We start from the raw sequence: 22,903 nt of genomic DNA, 5'->3' as shown, positions 1-22,903 counted from the left end.
TTTTGTTGTTCATAATTTATAGATACATTTTATTACATTACAAATTATATTTTGTTTTTTTTTCCTTAGCCAGTCATATAATATTTACGATATTTATACTTCATTAAAATGATTTGATATTAATATGGTGCAAAGTTAACAGCAGTTAAGTAGCCGGCACTTTTTATTCTTATTGCAACATAAAAATAGTCACAATGACAAAATAAACGTAAAATCTATTTGTGGTCTTTGGAAACGTATGTATTTAATTGAACCGGAAAATTGACAGAAACACGCGTTGATTTAAACTATATTTCAAAAATTATACTTACAACATATTAACGATCTATCTTTATCCAATATTAATTCGAATGTATCATAAATCTAGTTGAATCGAATATACAGTTTCTGAGTAGATGAGTCCAGCAGCAACAAACAAACAAAATTAGGTACCTACATGCTTATTGTAAACGATTGCTCATACAGTTTACTGGTTCCTAATTAAATGGTCGCGTGGTGACGCTCTTGAAACTACGGATATCCTGCTTAAAGTAATATTTATTGAAGTATGTTCGAAGTAGAGGCGAACGTGTTATTATTGCCTCGGAGGATTCATCTAAATTGCAATCATTGCGTTTAAAGATGATATAGTGATTAGTATACGTGAATTTTAACCAAGGCTAGCACTAGTGAGCTAATCAATAAACGAATAAAGGTAAACAAATGTTCGATTTACGTAAACCTAAGACGTACGTTCTTGCCATTTGCTTATATATTGTACACAACTAACAGTTCTTGAATAAGGTATCTTTATTTATAACACAATAATATACAATAATATTCATTCCACCGAAGTACCTATATACACTAAAATTTTACTTCAAAAATTTCGAAAATCCATAATAAATATCATAGATTATTCAAAATCTCTGTCGATGGTTGTCAAATGTTGTTTATTAGGCTATTGTCCTTTGGTGATTGGATTAGACTATATATCAACTTGATGAGTATATTTTAGAATAATCAGCGTCAAGAAAACAAGTGATCCTTGAATTGCATACGCCGTTTTTTAAACGTCTTTTGAAACATGTATTTTATTTTTAAATTATTTATAAATGTTTGCATGTTTGTCCTTTACGTGTTCAAAATTCATTAATTCGATCGTCATGAAAATTTGAGTGGATGTTCTGCGTACGCACGGGTAGGTTTCGTTTAGGTTTAGGTTTTACCGTAGACCCTTATTTCACGAGACCGGGAAGCGAAGCAAGTTATTATAAATTTTGATACTGTTTGTCATATAGTTAGACACAAAGTTAACGAGACGTGGGCGAACGTCAGCAAGTGAGCGTTATTGTAAGCTGCATAACTATATAACTACAAAATCGATTACTATAAAAAAAATTGTGACTGTGACTGTAAAATTTATATATAAATATAACGCATTTAAATAATCGACATCGGTCGTCACGATTGACAAAACCAATGAAATTCATTGATAATAAATTGATGACAGGTGATAATGAGAAGCTTAAACGTGGCATTTCCAGATTTTCGTTAAACGTTACGTTTAACGTTCGATAACGTCGTAAAGCGTTATGATACACGATAAAATAAATATATGGGATCACTTTAGGACTAACCTCGATACCCCATTATTTTTAAAGTTCTTAGTATTTTTTATAGTTATTACAATGTCTACATCTTACCCACGATTTAAGCAGGTATTAATAAATGCTTCTTTGAGTAACAAAAGAAATACGGAAAGATTTCTACGTGGGTCATTATATTTATGTATATTTACAGGAACGACGGAGTATAGTGTCGTTCATTGCCTGACATGATCTGACTACGTGCGAAAGAGATATTATATTATTAAACGTTTGAGATTACTTTTTTCCCATTTAAAATGTACTTATGTTATAAAAAATAATTATTTATTTTATTAGTTAAATATAAGGATACCTTATTACTCGAATTTTAAAATAAATTACTTACTAAACTTGTGTTCAACTCGGACTTTTAATTTTTTGTGCTTCTAGTTTTTATGTTCTAAGATTTTTCCGTATGAAATTCCTAGAGTGAAAACTTGTTTAGAATTGGTATCACGCATTCTGTTTTAGATTTTTATTTAATTGCATTAAGGCATTCATTATATAATATACTTATACATATCATTATTAAAAATAGCTAAAGTGAAAATCATGAAATGTAAGGTTACAGACTATATACTATAAGATTTTACTCGTGAAACAAAACGAAAATAACAGATATGATAATACACTAGTTTGATGTGTGTATATCTTGAATGTAACTTGCTACCAGATTAAGTATAATAAGGATTATATATCATATAATCTTTTTGCGTAGATTTGTGTGTACATCTTTCCGACAACTTCAACAATCGTCATCATATTTCAGCCAATGAACACAAAATTCCTGATGAATAAATAATGAATGATGAATAAAATAACTCTACTTGTGAAAACCGTATAACAGTCGACTTTATTTTATAATATGTAGTGAGTCAATGTCACATATCAACTTCTGAAATCTTGTCTGAAATCTCGTTTTTTACGGCTAGATTCGAGTTTTTTCTGATAGCTTTATCGATTTGGAATCTAGGCTGTACCGAGATGAAACTCAGTGGGACTCTTTTTTAATCGTCAAATGACTTTTATCAACTATTTATATAAGCAAATTTATAGCCTTCCTTAATTACAAAAATAAGAATGATCGTCATTACAGGTTCGTTGTGTCAATTTATTCATGCATTACAAATAAATTTTTAATGACAAATATAGCTAATTGGGACTATTTAATAAAACTTAGCGTGTATGTCATTTCTACGATCTGTGTTCTGTGATACCGCGCATGGTAGTACCAGGCTGTTGGAAAACAAAGATGTTTCCCTGTACCGTCGCTTATTAGCACCTGCATATTGACGTAACCACTGCTAGGTATGTTTTTTAGATTCGAAGAAAAAAGTAATTCTTTATATTTATACAATGTTTTCAATCATTTAATTTTTAAAGAGTAATTTTGGTGGGTAAAATACCTCAATGATTTCATTTTAATGTACTATCTTGGAATGGTTTGGGTATTTGGGAAGACGTGCCTGTTATGTTGGTCTCGCATATTCATATAACAAATGATGAGATCGATTTGTTGTGACCGGTTTCGTTCGACGCATAATTATGTTACTAGAACCTGATGAGGTATTTATGGAAATGAGGAATTTTTTTGCGCTGAATTTACGGGCAGAGGAGGGTGACAAGACATCTAGAGGGAAAAGAAGATAAGCGTACAGAATATATAAGGAAAGAAAAAGATACAAAGAGATTAGGAACAAATTGTAATAGGTAGAAAATTAAGGCAGATAAATATAATAATAAATATTAGACAACATCACATACATTACTCTGATTCCAATGTATGTAGCTAAAGCACTTGTGCAACACAAATACCCAGACCCAAGACAACATAGAAAACTAATGAACTTTTTCTACATCGACTCCGGGATTCGACCCCCGGGACCTCGGAGTGGCGTATCCATGAAAACCGGTGTACGCACTACTCGACTACGGAGGTCGTCAAAAGAAAGAATTATCGATACTTATTCTATACTAAAACTGATAATAATTAAAATACCTAAACTACTTTTTTACCAATTCCCTTGACATATCCAGGTTTACTATTTCTTGTTATTTTCTGATAGCCATGATGATGAAAATTATTCCATTAAATGCTTTTTCTCAATGACAATATAATGTCCTAAGAACTAATTATATTAAAAAACTACGCCAGTATTATATTATATGAATACGACTCACGATCTTCACCTTACTGACAATATAATTGGCCTCTCGCTTACGTTGTATAGCGGGGACAGTAGAGATGACAACTTATCGGGCGTGCGTCACTCGTCAACCTAACTTCTTGCAATTATCTACCTACATAAAAAAATATATTGATAAAATTTGTCTTGATACAAGAGTCATAGGTATAATTTATTCAAAAATGAAGTAATTAGTTGTATTGTATAATTTAAGGACTTTTTAATTTTATTTTATTTTACACGCCAAAGTGTGGAGTTGGGCAAGTGTTATGTACCCTATTTCCTTTTCTGTATTTCTGACAACGATTATTCGACATTTCACGATGAAAAATTGAGTAATTAAGACGTTAAAGCATAAATAACACCATCACTTTAGCGGTTAATATTAGTAAGGATTAATGAATATTTTCTTACCTCCTTTACATAAATAATGTTATCTGGTAGGGCACAAATATTTGTTGATGATACCCCATTAGTTTTTCAATCTTAAAGACAATGACAGCAGCAGAGCGACGAAGTAAACAATGCTATCAGTGAGATTGTACATAGGTTCAGAGTAAATAATTTACTGAACCATAAAACAAGAATGATTATAAAATGTGTAGCTGTTAAAAGTAAAACGTTACTTGTTCATACATTTTCCGGATTGATGGAAAAACTAATAATTCATCTGATGTTATGGAAGTTTAATGTGTATCAGCGATATACGACAACAATAATTATGCTGAAGTGCCAACAGCATATATCTCAGCATATTTTTGTTTTTAAGGAATATAATATATAATAAAAATAAATGTTGTATTTAAAAATGGAAAAATTTGATCGATGACAAAAATGTTTGTGGCTTTCTATTAATTTAATCTTTACTTATTACATGATGTTTTCAGCATCACCATAACTATTAAATGCCGAACAGATTTTGGTGTATTTGGAATCGTTAGACTCCTTGCATCCCAGTGACACTGGCTCTATTTCATTTAAAAAAAAAAACAATATGGCGGCGGTGTGACAGTCGTGTGTTTTAATAAATGTGTATAATATATATTTACATCCTAATTCGTGTATTGCGTACGAAAGATGTAAAAAAATATTGGAATAAATACATTTTAACAGATGTGGCGTGTGTGGTAAGCTTACTTTATTAGACTCGTATTTATTAAATGTTTTTCAGACTTATTTCATCGTCTACGAGCTTTGAAAGCTCTTAATTAACGTGTCGTTTCTATACACTAATTTTTGGCCTTACATGAAATTTCAACTTAGTACATTCAAAAACAGGATTCAAAATTTTGTTACATTAAAAATTTCATATGAGCGAAATATTCGTTAAATCTTGGGAAAAAATGGCGGTCGCGATGACGGTGCGACTGTCGCGAACAAGCGGGACGAGGGGTGAGGGGTGTTTACTCCTAGCAAGCTACCTGCCGAGTTGTCGACCACCTGTGTGAGTCGGTATTGCCAGTATAAGAATCGAGTGCTATGATTATGGTAATAATTTTCAAATTTTGTTTACGTTAATAAAGTGGACATTTGTCAATATTTTTACCAAAAACGATGTAATAACTACTGCTTAAAGTATTAATATATAAGTTGTAAGGTGATATATTTTTGACCTTATTATCCTTTTGCCTACTTATATATGCCATTTTCGAATATAATAATGTATACTTAACAATGTAATGGAAATTGCAAACAATATTTTCAGAAGTTTATAAGAATTGATATGAAAAATTATTAATCATAAATAATATACTTTATAGTTAGTCAAGAAGTATAATCTGCGTAGTTAGCTAAACAAGCGCGACGCAAAAATCAACCGGTACACCGCTCAATAGGCACATTGTGTTTCAACGCTCGCCACCCCACCTGAGCCGGCCGGCGACAGTCGCTCTCGTGCGCTCGATCAAGACGCTAGTTCGTCGCCGTTCGGGAAACGCGACACGTCACCAACTTTCGAAATCGTAAAAACTTTCCAAGCAAAACGAACTATCAACTGAATCGGTCAAACCAACTCAACCGAGAATTCCAAGATTTGATCAAACGTTATAAATAAATTCATAAATTGATTGGATTATTATTAATTTACTTTAGAACCAGTGCGTGTGAACCAGTGCTGTGGTGTACGGTGTTGATGTGGTTTATAGTGAACTGAAGATGCGGGGCGCCGAGGAGGCGTTCTGGCTGCTGGCGGTGACAGCGCTGCTGGCAGCGGTCGCCGCTCAGACAGACACGAGGCGATTATCAGGTCAGTAAAAGTAACCTCAAAAGCTAAACCTGCACACTTTCATAATGACTGAAAATGTATAAAATTGAAGTTTTTATTTTACCTATTACTAAATCTGTATAAAAAGTTAAAAGGTTCCTTTTATACTTTCAATATAAATTTATTTTAACTTACAGAGTATAAAATTTACAAGTGGGTAGAATTTTTAACTTTTGAGAAAGTTTTTTATAGTGCAGACTTTTAAATAAATGGTTTATTTTTAAGGTCGATTCGCACCGAAAATAAAATATTTTAGCCGGTTTTTTTGCAGTGCAATGAAAGAGTAATAATGGTCGTGAATGTTTTAAGAATAATAAATTGTATGGGCTGTGTAAAGAATATAAAAGTTTTAAGTGGTTAAGTGACGCGGCTGTCGGCCGGTATGTGTTATCTGTGGAGCTTAGTTGGTGGTTTCCCTCCGTTCCCTGACCCCGGTTAAACTAGTTGATACAAAACGTTTCGCTCTGTTTAGAACTGAGGACATTTACAAAAAAATCTAAATTAAATAATAATTGGTACTACTTTTGCGTTTAAAAAAAAAACGTAAAAAAAAGTGACCTCAATGATTTTGTATTAATAAAAGTATTTACATTAGTGAAAGTAGAATGTAAAAAATATTACTGCACTTTCTATTGCATATATGCAAAACAATTAACCGTGCTAAGTATGTAAAATTAATGTATTCTACTTTAAAAGAATCTGTTCTTTTTTTAAACGTGCGGCTTAGGAATAGTTTTAAGATAAATATAGGCTTATTTGAAGTGGTTGAGTGAACGTTCGCGTTCAAAAGACTTCAACGCGTACTATACGGATGAGTATTTGAAATTCTGAGTAACTATTTATAAGCAAATATCATTAAGATGTGATTCGTCTCTTTAATTTAAATTATATATAGCCTTGAGTATGTGAGACGAATATATTTAAATACGATAAATAGCCTTATATATATTATTTGTTATGATAAAAGTTTTTTTTTTTATAGTCACCAGAATATTTTTCGGTTTCATTACTTCTAGCGTGTTGATGATATAAAATTCGAGCTATCAGGTCGGTATATATGTAATGTCAATTTAACGATTAATTGATATAAATTTGAAAGTTTTATGAACAACCATATTATAGGACATCCAAGTTACAATCAATATAACAGTCAGTTTTAGCATTTTTTTCTGTATATAGTTAATGGACGTTATAATTTCATAAAAAATATATATATTAAATTAGTATTATTAAATATTATATAAATGCGAAAATTGGTATGCAACTTAGTCGTGCTTGTATGTTGTTGGATGGGAACATTCATTTCATAAAAAAGTAATTCGTTAAATTAAATTCACGCCTAATTTAGGGGCCTCAGATATTTGAATATAAAAATATGAATGTTTGATCGTATAGTGATCATAAAAATTGTTTTTTTTACTACCGATTATATTATTTTACGTTATCACCTTTACTAATACGTTGTCGTCTCTTTCGATATGATGAGAGCTATGAGGTAAATTTACGCTTCAGTTTTGTAAGGCTAACTTAATTACTACTCAGGACCGTTTTAAACCAGGATGCAGGGTTGCCTCGCCGATGATGTTCAAGTTTTGGACCATCAGTGAGGCGCCCCAAGAAGACTTGAATATCTTTTTTGAGGGAAAGAGATGCGCCCTCCCAAACATTGGCTGCACCGGAGCGCTTCTGCTTATGACAGTTAATTATGTGATATAGCTCCGAAATCTTATTTAAGTAACTAAAAGTCCACTGGAAATTGTATTTTTGCACTTATAATTAGTAGAAATTAAATGAAAAGTGAGTTTATATCATAGTGTATACAAAAAATAAATATTTGTTACAATAATGGCAACTAAGTGCATTTAAGTTAAGCGTTTTACTGGTTTTAAAACTCATTCGAAAAGTATATTTCGACAATATTCAGGCACCAAATCGCAGTAAGTACAGTTTCATGATTGAGTAAGCCAACCATACAGGCACAAGGGACATACCATCTTAGAGACCACAGGTGATAATTAAATAATATATATTTTTTTAAACTTGTCTAGTTCATATAATCTGGAATTTTCCATTTACGTATGGATTACTCACATTGAGTACCTAAACACTATAAAGTATCTACTGTCAAATCATGACCGCGTGGAAAGGTGGCAAGTATTCTGAGTTGATTTAAGCGAAATAATATATATTTAACTGAAGAAACTGAAGGCACGTGATTGTAAAACAATTGCCAAGTGATTCCTTTCTAAAAAAAATTAATTAAACATTTGGTTCAAAAACATTTCATTTAAACTCAATTTCGAAATAGAAATTTTAACATCGCACTCAATGTAGCTTCCTTTAAACAGTATAAATTAAAATAATAATTACAATTTTTTTCTTTAGTTACTATAGTATACAAGTGTACTAACCGTGTGTATCATTCACACACACGAACACAGCAGTCACACAGTATGATATCCCTGATTCATCAGCTACATACATTCGACATTGACCGCCGGAAGTCAGTTCGTCTCGACGTGTCGCCACTAAACGAGCCGCTTCCGGTACTGACACCAATGAAAACATCCCTTTGTTAAAACAGATCTTATTACCATACAATAAGGACCATATTCACCCGCCGATTGTGTCTTAACCAGTTCGTATTGAGAAAATCTCTGACTAAAGTACTGTTTTGCCATTTGATTTTAAATTTTAAAACATAACAGTAAGGTGTAAACTTGTTTTATTTTCTGTTGTGAAATGTGATTGACCCCAATAAAAACAATGTAGGTTACAATTGACGTTTGTGCTTACACCTAGACTTTATTTAACACTCTCCTAATTAGTATACTGTACTCAATACACAATAATAGATCTTAAATTAACTTAGTTAAAATATGTTATTATTATTTTAGTTGAAGCTTTGATATGACAAAGGTTACATTGTCGAAATAATAGCTTCTGGTTTCAGTACAAAATCATAAGATATGTATATGTATATGTATATAGATTGTAAGATTATTTTATGTTAACAACGCGCCCCGGCTTCGCACGTATCCTGTTTGTTAATAAAGTAAATTTGATATAAATATGATTTAGACTCTCAAGAACAATGTTTTCAAACAGGAATCTTCCTACCATAAAAAAAAAACGGATTTGGAGCGTTATAAAATATACCTCGTTGTAATATTACATAGTTTAAACAATATTATGCCGAAAGTAATATTCCTCGTTTATGCTTTATTACAGTGCTATAACAGCTCGCAGTAGCTTAGAAATTAAAATACATTTTATGCGTTTCTTTTTTCGTATAACAATAATAATTCTTAAGGAGACTAGTCGACTGCGCACCACATAGTGCGCTTAAACCTCAAATTCTACGCAATTCTATAGTAATCAATCAAGCTTTCGACCAATGATATCGCGTCAGTTTGCTGTCAAATGTTGTTTATTTGGCTTTTTTTCCTATTATGTTGGAAAAGAGTATACAGCGTTAAATGTATTTGAGAAGGTTTGGAAGGAAGGTGGATTAACACGTGATCGATTTTCCTCGCGATATTTCTTTCCAGACTTCCTTATACTAACTTGAGTAGGTAACTAATTCGAAGTAAGTAAATTACTTACTTATAGTAAAAATAAGGTTTAGTAAATAAATATGTCGCCTGTATCTAACCGTGCACAAACACTTCAACAATTTTCCCTTTGATGTTACGCGTCAGAAACCACATAGCAATGTTACAAGATAAATCTAATGCTCCGTCCGCACCTACTTGAGCGGACGGCCCTTCCAGTCCCATTGCAGTCGAGCAACTGATATTAATCATTGCATATGTTTTTATGAAACTTTTATTTTAGTTATAATTTTATAAATCATTACTGGCTATATTACATTTTTATTACGAGGAAAATTTAAAACTTACTTTAAAACTTTCCGAGTTAGTACGTCTTTAAATCGAGTTTAATGTAAGCTTATTACATTAAACTACTACTTATTTATGTAAGCTAATTTAAACCGTTAAAGACGTTGTTTTTCAAGTAAAACAATTATAATAAGTAGTATAATCTATTCACATTGCAGTTGACAGACAGACAGGCAACGCGGACGCATGAAAGGGGGTGTGGGGTACGGGAGACGTACTAAAATATGGACAAGTCGATAAAAAATACAATGAGTGATTTTACCGCAAACTAATCGCCCACGGCTTCGCTATCCTTTTAGGGGTTGGTCGTCAGTTGATAGGCATAAAAAGTATTTCTTTTCTTTGAGTTCAAGTTTACGTCAGAATTTAAAATTTCATCAAATTCAGTCCAGTGATTTGGCCGTTAAAGTGCAACAGTCACACAGACAGACTAGTCGCACATTATAATATTAGTATAAATTAATATAGAAGTACAGATTATAAAAAGCCGACATTATTATTATTAACGTGACTTGTTTGCTAGAGGCCTAAGTGTTGACGAAGCACTAGTGAGTCGTCCGGCGATAATAAAAACGTCCACTGCCTTATTCAGTCTGAACATACATCGACGACGTGAAAAACTAGAGACGTGTCTTTGACACATATACTCTGAGTATACTGCAAAGAATTTCTAGTAAATCACTCGGTTGGGTGTTGGCGAGGGCATAAATTTATTGCCATTTATGTTGCCCGGAAACGTTATTGATTTTTATTAAAATGAAAATTACCAAGGAATTCTGATTATCGCACAGTCTAATTCATTTATTGACGTGGAACGAAACGCTTGATGCGATTTAGTTGTTACTAATTAAAAATTTAAACTGATAAAGAGTAGTTTCGTAGACACATTGTACACACGCACACACTGATTCAGACAATCCAATAATTGGGACAATTATAAGAATATAAACGCATTTGTTCAGATGTAATTAATATTAATTAAGAATACTATAGATTTAGACTAGGTTTTCTAGCCTGGTTAAAAAGCTATTCGTTCTAATGAACCGTTATTGGGATTTTCTATCAGTAGCCAGAAGTTTTAAGGATAGCAACGTTAACACCGTGCCTCGGAATGTACGGAAAGGGTTGTTTTTGTGCTTTCTCATCTTTTAGCTTATTTTTGTGTTTTTGATGATTACAGGAGCACACCTGTGTTTTCGTTCACGGTTAAGCGATGTAATGTGTGTGCAAATTCTATTTCCTGTTTAAATTTAGCAATGCGGTCGATTAGAAGGACATCACCAACATATTCTGGATACATTTATGTACTTATCGATTGTCTGAATGTCAATTGTACAAAAATTAGAAAAAAAACAAGTCACGTGAATTCGTGCGATAAAATTTTCCAGAAGATCGTTCTTGTTATGTAATAAATATCTACCGTCTTTGTTTGACCGATGGCTTAAAACAAGGACGTAAGATAGCAGACAGGTTTGCATCACCTTGAACTCTGTAACCGCTACTTGTAGAGGTACTATACAGGGTTGTCAATAACCTGTTTTTATTGTTGTGGAAAAGTAATTACTGTCAAAAATATATGAACGAAGAGATGAATGTTACATTACAGGAGGGCAAGAGGGGTGTGAAAGTGTGATGTGTGGATGTGGTCCATCTCTATTCTAATACAATACAGTTTGACAATACAGGCGAAGCGAATGTTGATGATAATTAAGTCCCTTTTGACAGTTGATATTCGAAGGTTTGTCATTGCGACTTTGTTCAGCGTTGAAAAATCTCGATTAAATAGTTTAATAATAAATTGATGTACGTTGTGTTCTTAAGATACTTATAGTACCATAAATGATCTCGATTTCTAATTATAAATGTTATATATAATAACTATAATAATTGAATTAATTTTACTAAGGTTAATCTAATCAATATACGGTTCGTTATAATCAAAGCAAATAGATGTTAATCTTATTTAATTAAATTTAAATATATCCTGCACGAATATGAATAGTTTTTATCATCTGAATAATCTATATAATTTTAACGTTAGTTCCAAATTTTTACTACTCTAGAAGGATGTACATATTGAGTGTGCAAAGTCGGAAACTTATCACGCATACGCATGGCGTGGTGTCACAGTACGTATTTATCGAATTATACAAGGCTCATTAAAGCAATGGAATGATTGTTTAATTAAAATACAATACTAGAAAATAAAAAAGGACTCTCAATAAAATAAATAATTGTTTTATTAATCATTGATGAATTGGTTTTACTTTCGATTCTAGTAAAGAATAATATATTCTTGTTTTTAATCCCCCTATCTTTAAAAGGCGATGTTACCCAATATGGAAAGGAAGCGTTATGTGTTAGGTAATAAGAATTAAACAGCGCAACATTATAGATTGAATTGGTTGGCAATGCTCGCACGCGATCGGTGAAACTCCAGGAAGTGTTACGACGATGATTACGAGAAGCATGGAGGGTTTGCTGAAGCCAGTTTTTATAAGATGTTAATAAATTAAAAGTTATTTAAAAACAATGATAATATTTCCTCGTATTTTGAAACGAGAGGATTTATTTACTTATATATTTATGAAGTACTGTTAAGACTGCAGTTCTCGTTATGTTTTTATCACAACATATTTTATTAAGGTTGTAGCTTAGAAAAACGTTAATAAACTTTAATATAGCGCACCGCGATACGCTCGTACTCATGCTAACTGATAATACGACGTAGATCCATGTAATGTCATGTTTTCTTATAGGTTCAATGTACAGTGAAAGACTAGTCCAATATATCGTAATAAAATATATATATAAAATATGTCCATTATCGTAAGAGAGCCGACTGACAAATAGCCCATAGATATTTATTGGTGCTGTAGTAAATTTTAACAACTCGCCAATGCATTAACGACTCTAGGGAAATAAGAAGTTAAGTCCGTTGTGTCCGTAATTACCCTGGATCAGTCACCCTTCAAATCGGAACACAATAATACTAATTAGTGCCGTTTATCGTTACATTAAATGATGAGTGGGGAGTACCGACCAAGCTGGACACAACGTCTAACTTAGTAAAATACGTGAACAAAGGGCAAGCACCACTGAGTAATTAATTAATTTTTTGGTCATCAGCGGTCAAAATGTAAACAATTTTACATCATCTTCTAAAAGGAGAGGAAGCCTAAGCCCAGCAGTAAGATATTGACAAACTATTATAAATGTATAAATTTAGAGAAATCATTAAAAATTGTCATAGATTTTTGTAGTAAATTTAACTTATATATTTTTATTATTTGCCGCCAGCGGAATTATGGTTGGTCGTCAGGTGTTTGCATAAGAAAAGTACATTCCTTGAGGGTCGAGCTTGCTTTACACCAAATTACGTCAAATTCAGTTCATTGCTTTGGTTGTCAAAGCGTTACAGACAGACAGAATTATTTTCGCATTTATAAGTATAGATTATAATAACTTATATCCTGTGTCAAAATTCAAATTCAGGCAAAGAAGCGGTAAGTAGTGGGTTTCCGGGAAACAGTCGGAAATAACATGTGTCTTTTTATCGAACGTTCATATATCAATGTAGTAGCAAAGAAGCGTGTACTTTGAAATACTTTTAATTACATCTGTCCCCAATTAACGAAATCGCTGACCGTTAACTATTTCTATAAATGTCCGCCTAGTGAAAAAACATACAATAAAACCTATTGTCAGCACATATGACAGAAACGACGACTGCGAAATTTCATGATTACCGGTTTACCTAGTTTCATGTACTATATAATTTGAGTGTTATTTATATCGATATATTTTCGACTATCACATTTAGATTCTATTATTATTTGCGATATATAATTAAGAATATTATATATTTGCTTGGCATTGTAGAAGTAACTTTATATAATATTTACTTGGTGGTATGGCTTTGTGCAAGCCCATCTGGATAGGTACCACCCACTCATTATACATTTTACCGCCAAACAGCATTTTGTATTGTTGTGTTCCGGTTCGAAGGGTGAGTAAGCCAGTGTAACTACAGGCGCAAGGGACATAACTACTTAGTTCTAAAGTTTAGTGGCGCATTGGAGATGTTAGGAATTATTAAAATTACTTACGATGCCAATGTCTATGGGCGGTGGTGACAACTTACCATCGGGAATGGCATAGCTCATGTTACCATTAAACAAAATTTAAAACAGATTTAAGAATTGTTCATACATTTTTATTAAAATTGCAACTGTCGAAATGCTAACTCTTCTACGCATGATGCATACGACATCAATTCCTTTGTTCTACCTACATTGTCCCGTCACTGCGAGTCCCACGTAGATATTATGAACAAAGCAAGCAATGAATCTAGTCGTATAGACTTGTCATGTCGGATCAGACGAGGGTCAATGACTCGCTGGTACTTGTAAAATTTTGGGTTTTATTGTATCATGCACCTTATGTTGTAAGTACAAGATTCATTTTACTTCAATACGTAAATGCAGAATATATGGCAATGCCTTTGATTTAAGTTATTGTTATATTTGTTCATGTGAATTTGATGGTTACCTGTTACGAATGATAAAATAATGGCGTCATTTGTTTTTTACAACAAAGCCAAAGAATATATTGTTCTTTTGATTAAATGAATTTTATAAACATTATTGCTAAATAATAAAAGAATGTTTCATAATGTGCATGTGCAAGTTAGTAACCTAGTACTTACTTACTTTTTAATTTATTTAAATAGGTATTAATTAGTACATGGCGAATGCATTACGTTATTTAAGATAAACTATTTACATTTTAAACGCTTACGACGATATACTTGCTGGCAAGTCCCGACTTTATAAAACTCATATCAACTACCACTATTTACACCCTTGAAGTTGAAAAAATCCTTACTTAGTGTACGTTAAGAAAGGAGTAACTATACTGAATTGCAAGTCGATCGGACCTATAGTTTTGGAGATCTCATGATGAGTCACTGTTAATTTCCTAGAGCACATAAATATAGATACGAGACATGAAATTGATACCGGCTTAAAAAGTATTTTGTTGGATGAGGCCAAATGAATGGCTACGGTATCTAAAATCGAACGAATTTTAGAAGTTTATTCCATTTTACCTACTCGTGTTAAATCAAGTTCGTATTTTATACCTTCAGTCAGCCCATTCAAATAAAATTTGGATATATAGAACAATGTAGTCCAGTTTTTGTGTATAAACTAAATTCTGTTTTACTTACTTAAGTGAGTGAGGCAAACTAAACTAGTTTGCCTTAGATTTTGTTGTAACAAAAACTTCAAGTTGATGAGTATGGAAGAGATGGTAATATAGCCTTAAATTCATCAACTTCTTTGGAGTTATGGTGCAAAAAGCTTCATCAAAAGTATAACACCTCGCCTTATTGCCTCCACTGGTGACAGGAGGGCTGGTTCGTTTTTAGCCCAGAGGATCGGAATCCACGCGGTCAAGATTTATACAGTAACTAATTTTAATTCATAATTGTATATATTTAATTACTTAATGTTATCAATTCTTATATTTATAATTATTTGTATACTTTGACAACTTTTCGGTTGTACCATAATCAGACAAATATCTACTTCTAGTCAATTGAACTCCCATTAATAATAAGTTAGACGTTACAAGACAGTTCATTAAACTCTTGCCGAGAAAAATCGCTGCGTCATGAAATACTAGACAGATACTGCGGTCTCGAACACTTTCGCCGTGATGCAATTATCGAAGGCTTCGATCGAGAAAAGTTTTAATGATTCGGTTATACGGACGTACATTGACTGATATGAAACTGTTCTTTTCAATATTAATCATTCAGATGGAGTAAGTTTTGTCTGCCACAAACAGCCGCTTCAGCTTGGATACTATACTGGTACAAAGGCATTGTGATCACAGAAATATTTTGTAAATATTTACATAGCCTTTAGTTAACTAGAACATTTAAAAAAACGCAGACGAATACGCTACAAAATCCCACCACGTTTCTTGGAACCTCAGCATAAAAAAAGGTCCATTGGGGCCTATTTTGGTGTCTGAACAATTACGTATTCGATTATATATATATAATATTTTTTTCAAGTATCTACTAATAAGAAAATAAACGGCAAATAATATCCCCTCAATATATTTTAATATAAGAGTTAATTAATGATCGCAGAATAAGTTTCAAACAAAATTGCTTATTACAGTTCCCGTTCCTCAGCTATCTCTCATACTCAGATAGTTATAAACTATGTGGAATTAGGCGCTATGGTCATAATTCACATTCAACAATCATTGTTACATCCAAAACGTCACCAATTTGCCATAACTCAACATCGTTCTATGCCATTAAGCTAACGACCGTACGCCAGAACAGACGATTTTCGACATCTACATATTAAGGATCAGACACACCTGCACGATTAAGCGAGGCGACCACGGCATGGAATTAGCAACGCCACAAGTAATTTGTTCGGCAAGAGTTCGAGTTCGAGAGTGCGAATAAACACTGAACATTAGCAAAACTGTAACACAGCTCAATATATTTTTTTAAATGGTTATCCTGACTGTCGAAGGGACCGCCTGTTGGTAAATGATCACCATTCCATAGAGATAATCACTGTAAGAATTATGAACCATTTCTTGCATCGCAATGGGAACTGAGATGTTATGCCCTTTCTGTAAGTACCCTGTACATCGAAAATGTAATGCCAATAAAACATGGAAAGGAAATCATGATACGCTAACCAGCGACATGTCACCAGGTTATAGGCAATAAAATGGTTGAAAGATCGCTGTATGTGCATCAAGTCGACATTTCCTAGGAAATACATAAACGTAATGTCAGTGTTGTTATGAGGAAAACATCATAAGTAAAAAAAAAACATCTTCGATATTTTTTTATGAGTCACTATTTACACGACGCATTATCCTCCTTGGGATTTCCATCGAGAAAAAATTGATATGATCTGATGAGTTTTTGTTTCGAATTAGCAAAAATAATAATTCAAATTGTTTAGGCTTAATAAGAGCTGTTTCAAGGGCAAATTTGAGTGATGATTCAGAATGAAAGATTTTTGGTTCTGTTCCCTCACTCTAATGATCCAATGGGATGACGAACCGACACGACTAAAGTGAGTTCAGGCTCAAACCCAACGGCTTTATTTGCTTTCCCAGCTCGGAGAGAGTATTCACTACCAACTGCCACACTTCTGACTTTTGCTTGCTTTTGAGAATTTATTTTTCAGACAAAACCCAATAAATTCTAAACTAGTTACTAAACAAAATAATTATAAGTGTGATACGTTTGGATGTGTGTACCTTTCAAAGTGACTTTGTTCAAAGTTATAAACGACTTATTTATCGCCACAAAGCCACGGTTCCACAATAAATATGTATATATTATATGCTTAACACTCGTTAACTTGGCATGAAATATAAACGTCTTTATAAGTTAATACCTAGTTAAATAAATAACGAAGTAAAAAAATAAACAAAAAACTATTGTGTTTAATTTTTAAATTAGAAAATAGACAATGAGGCCCCTGATGATAGCCGCCCATAGTAGGAATATAGAAAATAGCACTATTTGTAACTCTATCAACGCACCACCAACTAATGGATGCACTAAGATGTTATGCCCCTTCACGCAGTGGAAATCTTCAGAAAGGTACCCGTGGGAGGAAATGGATTATATCCTATCCACTAAAACCAGTGATAGCGGTACTCGGCACGAATTGAAGAGGCTACAGGCTGTTGATATAACCCAACTGTGGCCCCTCCCGCGCAGTGTTTTTGCTCTGGCTCGACCCCACTAACCGGAACAGTACAAATTTAATTTTGAATCTTCTCCGTATTATAGAGCACTGAGACGGACTAGTGGGTAGACACGTGGATATTAATCGATGGTACCCGGTAACAATCCGAGCATTACTAATTTATAATTGTTTTAATCTGCTTAATTTATGTTTATAATTCCGTTCTCAGTGTTTAAGGTAAAACATGGCAAACATGTACCTATACGTTGGAATAAAATCGTGTATATTACTTTCCTGTATTGGAGCAGCGTTTGATAAGTTAGAATCCTTTTTTTAGATATAAACTGCCTTAATACGTTTTCCCTGGCCTTATTTATAATTGTTTTTTTTATGTTGTGCAAAATATAAAGTTTTCGTATTGTAAGACCCCAATTTCATTAGTCTGTTATTTTACGTACTTATACCTTGTAAGATCTTAGAATTGACGTGCCTCTTTGTGTAACAGGGCATACATTCATATAAAATAAAGCAAGTAGTTGTCTAACGTATAGTTTTATAACATACTCGTTACTCTAAGGAATATCGTTTATATTATAAGACAATGTATGAAGAACCTCGAGAACGCAAAGTGGGTCATGATTTACTTGGACACGCTCAGTATTCTGTTTTGCACGACATGCTTATTTTACGAAAATTAACTAAGGACGAAAGGCATAAAGACATGGCCATTTTCGTGCGTAGACTTTAACACTGAAGTAACACTGTCTTCGGGATTTAAAGATATAGTTAATTTTTACTTAAGTTTTTCATTCAAAATGTCCATTATATGGAAACGTACCAGCAATTGACATATTTTACAAATAGAAATAACATCATCAACACATCAACATCAACAAAATGTGGTTAAATAGATATAATATTTCTATGCAGGATATGAATGCATCTTAGATGATCTGTGGTTTTTACGCTTGTTTTGATTTACATGTTATGTAATCTTATACAGTAAACATGTATTGCATTAAAACTTTTTAATGTTAGTAAGGCTGCCAGCATGAGAGTGAACAGGCAGAAAGAAATAGCGTTATGTCCTCTCTAGGCGACCTCTTTTATTTCTCTCTATTATAATCAACTGAATATAAAAAAAATCAACTTATATCTTGTTTTAATTCACAAGAGAATTTTAATTACAATTTTGTTTATATTCTCAAATGTTGTGAATTTATAAATTATTTTTGTGTGTTTGTTATTAATACATCATTTTATATGACGAAAGAAAGTTCGTTTGAACCGGGCGTGCCAAGACACATCTCCTTTTTTACTAAAGAGCAATGATTTATATCATTAGCGTATGATAATGCTCGTAGATAAGACCAACTCGCTAGTTAAAAAATCTTAATATGGAATGGCTATAAACGTTCGTTCCTTTTGGATGCGTTCCTCTTTAGACCTCGATTGCTGTTAGAATAAAATAAACTATTTTATATTTGAATTTTTACATTGAAATCTATGAGATTGTTTGTTTAAGACATCCAATAAGTCTACTTATCTCGCTCATAACTTCAACAAAATTCAATATTTGTCAAATCAAAAACAATACTCATTGTTCAAATGAATAGACGTATTTAATTATAGATAAGACGAGAATATTAATGAAACGTTTATTTTACCTACGAGCGAATTAGATGTTGTCTGTCGTACCTACATGATAATTGAAATTATTAATAATATAACATATTACGCTTTAAAATTATTGTTCGTATATATCATTGTGTATGTATAAGAGGATTTTCTTAAATAGTGTTACTTGATTCAATTCATTCATACTAGCCGGAACTTTTGTTAGATATGTGGCTATTAAATGGTAGTAGATCGTGATCGGTACCGGCTGGTACCGGCGCGCGCGCATACCTATCCACACACACACACACGACTTTGTGTGGGTGAGTTATAGGAGAATTTGTACCGGCCGGCCTACTGGTTAGAGTGGTTATATTATACGGCCGGTAGCTTCACTAATTGAGGGGGATTAGTGACTTTTTATGCGTTAATGTGGATTTCTGTCGCATTACGCCACATGAAAGAATATTTTGTATCTACATACGTGTAACTTTACTGATCGACCTGCGCAGTTGGATGATGTAAAAAGATCGAGTTCGAAACGATAGTCACGAGTTAGCGTACATTCGAGTGGCTTTAGTCTATATTAACAATTTTTGTTTTTATAAAATTTATATTTACCAAGTCACGACGCACATGATCCATTGCACAGGTAAATTAAGATTTAGCTTTTTGTTAATTTTTTTTATATATATATTTAGTTGATCTAGTAAACGGGTCACCTGATGTTAAGTGGTCATCACTGCCCATAGAACTTAGCACCGTTGATGCGCCACCAACCCAGTGAACGTAACATCTTATGTTTTATTCCTCATGCCTGCAGTTACATTGGCTCACCCATCCTTCCTATCGGAACACAATAAAAAGTGTGAACAGCGGAACCACTGCTTGGCAAATTCCATCTTTTCTATTATGGAAAGGTTAAAGAAGATGCTCTCTTTTCTTAGTGTCTTTGAACAGTTTAATAAAAAACGAATATTTTTTTATGAAACTGTTCAAACTGTTTACTAGATTAAGTTTTAGGCTCACACAGAAATGTTTCTCCGGCGAGACAAATTTTAAATAATGAATCGAATTGAATGAAACGCTGTAAACGCATTTCCCGCGCTTCATATTTTATAATTAAATATGACACTTTCATCACAATGACAGCTCATGTAAAAGTGTCGACATCTATTGTGCATTAAAAAAAACTCAGACATTGCATTATGTGTTATCTGTGGGAACACAGAACAATGAGGTGGGCACAGATTATAACATTGTGAAAGGCATTTAAATGAAAAATAATTTCGGCATTTGATCAATGTTATTGTTTGTTATTATTATTTATTTATTTTATGCTCTAATAATAATATTTCTTAAATATTAAAATAATATTTCTTTTAAATTAAAAATTTAAAAAAAAACACCAATAACGCAAAAATAATTATCCTGCGTTATTCTAATGTACCTTTAATATAATTATTATGGGTTGTAAAATAATATCATTTAAATATCTCAGTAGCTGCGGTTGAATTTGAATTATAACATCGTAATATCTTAGTATGAGGCACGGCTGTACCGGCCGCTGTTAAGACGCATATATATGTACATACATATATGCCACGTGGTTGATTAACATTCACGATCACATTTATATTTATATTCATTAGCAATCATAATCTGATTAAAGTCAATTAAACGTCGAAATAAATACATACATATACATTTCCATTGAAACTCTTGTATATATTTTTGTATGAATTGCATTTGATTAAACACTAATAGACCCATACGGTTTCAATCGCTTTACCATTACAGGTCTGGTCCCACAGATATAAAGCAGGCTACATAGCGCATAGTATGAAGAGCCAAGTGTCAAGTTTGTTAACACAAACTTCAGGCATTCTTAATCGGATGTGTTATCTAGCGTACTCTATATCTGTGTCTTGTTCCGTGGCCTATCTCAATATATATTATATTTTAAATCTGCCTGGTGGTAGGTACCGACCACATATCACATATTCTCCCGCCAAAAAGCAATACTAGATATTGTTGGTTCATTGTTAAAATAACATACGGGACCAATATGTGTGAGCGATGTTGATCACGGTTGTCCACTGACAGTCCGCCAAAGTTAAGGGCACTTTTTTGATTGCGGTTTTTTATAATGGATTGTATATTCTATAATGGCCTCCTCGAAAAAAGGTTTGATGTGAGAGAATCGTTTGTGGCTCGCTGGGGCCGCCTTGAATCAGGGACAATATGCAACCGCATTGACCGTATTGGCATATTAAAGAGAAAACTACCAACGGATCAGAATGTTTATTTCACCCTAAATAATCAACAAGAACTCATTCCTCGATCTTTTATATTAATAATATAACTCTTACATTTATTATTGAATATTATATTTATATCTAAATTTATAAAATCAACTGTCATATTTATTAAAGTAATACTTACTTTTGAAATAGAAAATGATAAAATAATTATTAAGATACCTAGATAGGTAAATCATTCAGTAATAAATTGTATGTTTAGTTTGTTTTTCCTATAGACGTTAAGTTATAGTGAAGGATGACTTTGTAAAGTGTTGTTTATGCACAAGACGTAGCAAGGAAGTACTGGCTTCCGTCCCGATGGTATGTCAAATGAATTTGTGTCTGTCCAAGACCTTCATGGCGTAAAACAAATTAAAAGTTAGAACATATAGATAGGATCGAATACAGTAAAGTGTATTTTGTAGATGCCAACAAAACGAGTTACAAATTTTAATGGACTGCTCTGGACTACAATGGAATTAATTTGACTTTATTTTCATTTAAAGGATAGACAGGATATTTTTTATGTATAAAATTCATGACCAATTAGAACAAGGACGTAAATGATCCACACATAATCTCTTCTCTCTTGCCCGGAAGCAGGTATGCTTATGTTACTTTGATTGTTTCTGTACGGTTAACGTACAACATTTTAAATTAGTATATAATTAGGCCTACATTCCAAGTATAAATTTTACCGTCAGCGCAAAGAATATCGAGTTGACCGAAGTAATGACGCGGAATAGCATTAAAACTATTGTTAATTGTTTAATAAATGAACTATTTAAACCTCAATTTTCCGCATGGTCAATTCCACAATATTTAGCACGTCCCTGGATCATACAATTTCTATAAGACAGATTTCATTAAAAAGCTAATCTCTCCAGTAGACTCTGGACTCTAATTTGCGATATGAATTACAAGAATAGCATTGCCCTATTTACGCATTGGTTAATCAAAACATAAAACAAGCATTTAATTCATTGTTAAATAAATATTTGAAATGAAATGTATATATAAAATTTTTTTGAATATTTAACTCAGGCCTCCAAACGACTTTTATCCACTTGCTCTACTAAAAGCCTGAAGACTCAACTCAATATTATAGAAAAACTAAACTACTTTAACTTTCACGTCTTGCTCGTGGCAGTTAATTTAAAATATATATTATTCATTGTTCAAGTCATATGTTTAAAGAAATGTTAGAGAAATATCAAAAAACATTCGAGAGCGATAGCTCTTTAACGGAGGAGGAGACT

The 22,903-nt window shown here is 32.7% G+C and overlaps 1 protein-coding gene across 2 annotated transcripts in view; it reads left to right on the top strand.

Annotated features, from left to right (window-relative positions):
* Positions 1 to 5,674: 5,674 nt before the first annotated feature.
* LOC125069575 (low-density lipoprotein receptor-related protein 2) overlaps positions 5,675 to 22,903 on the top strand; it is a 177,674-nt gene continuing 160,445 nt past the window's right edge. For both annotated transcript variants that reach the window (XM_047679107.1, XM_047679108.1), the window contains exon 1: positions 5,675 to 6,059. In XM_047679107.1, coding sequence (XP_047535063.1) covers positions 5,969 to 6,059 — 91 coding nt within the window. In that variant the 5' untranslated portion in view covers positions 5,675 to 5,968. The remainder of the gene's footprint in view (positions 6,060 to 22,903) is intronic.

The sequence above is a fragment of the Vanessa atalanta genome, chromosome 15 (genome assembly GCF_905147765.1).
Source record: "Vanessa atalanta chromosome 15, ilVanAtal1.2, whole genome shotgun sequence".
NCBI classification, from domain to species: Eukaryota; Metazoa; Arthropoda; class Insecta; order Lepidoptera; family Nymphalidae; genus Vanessa; species Vanessa atalanta.
Note: the sequence above shows the minus strand (reverse complement) of the source record. Positions and strands in the feature narration are given on the sequence as shown.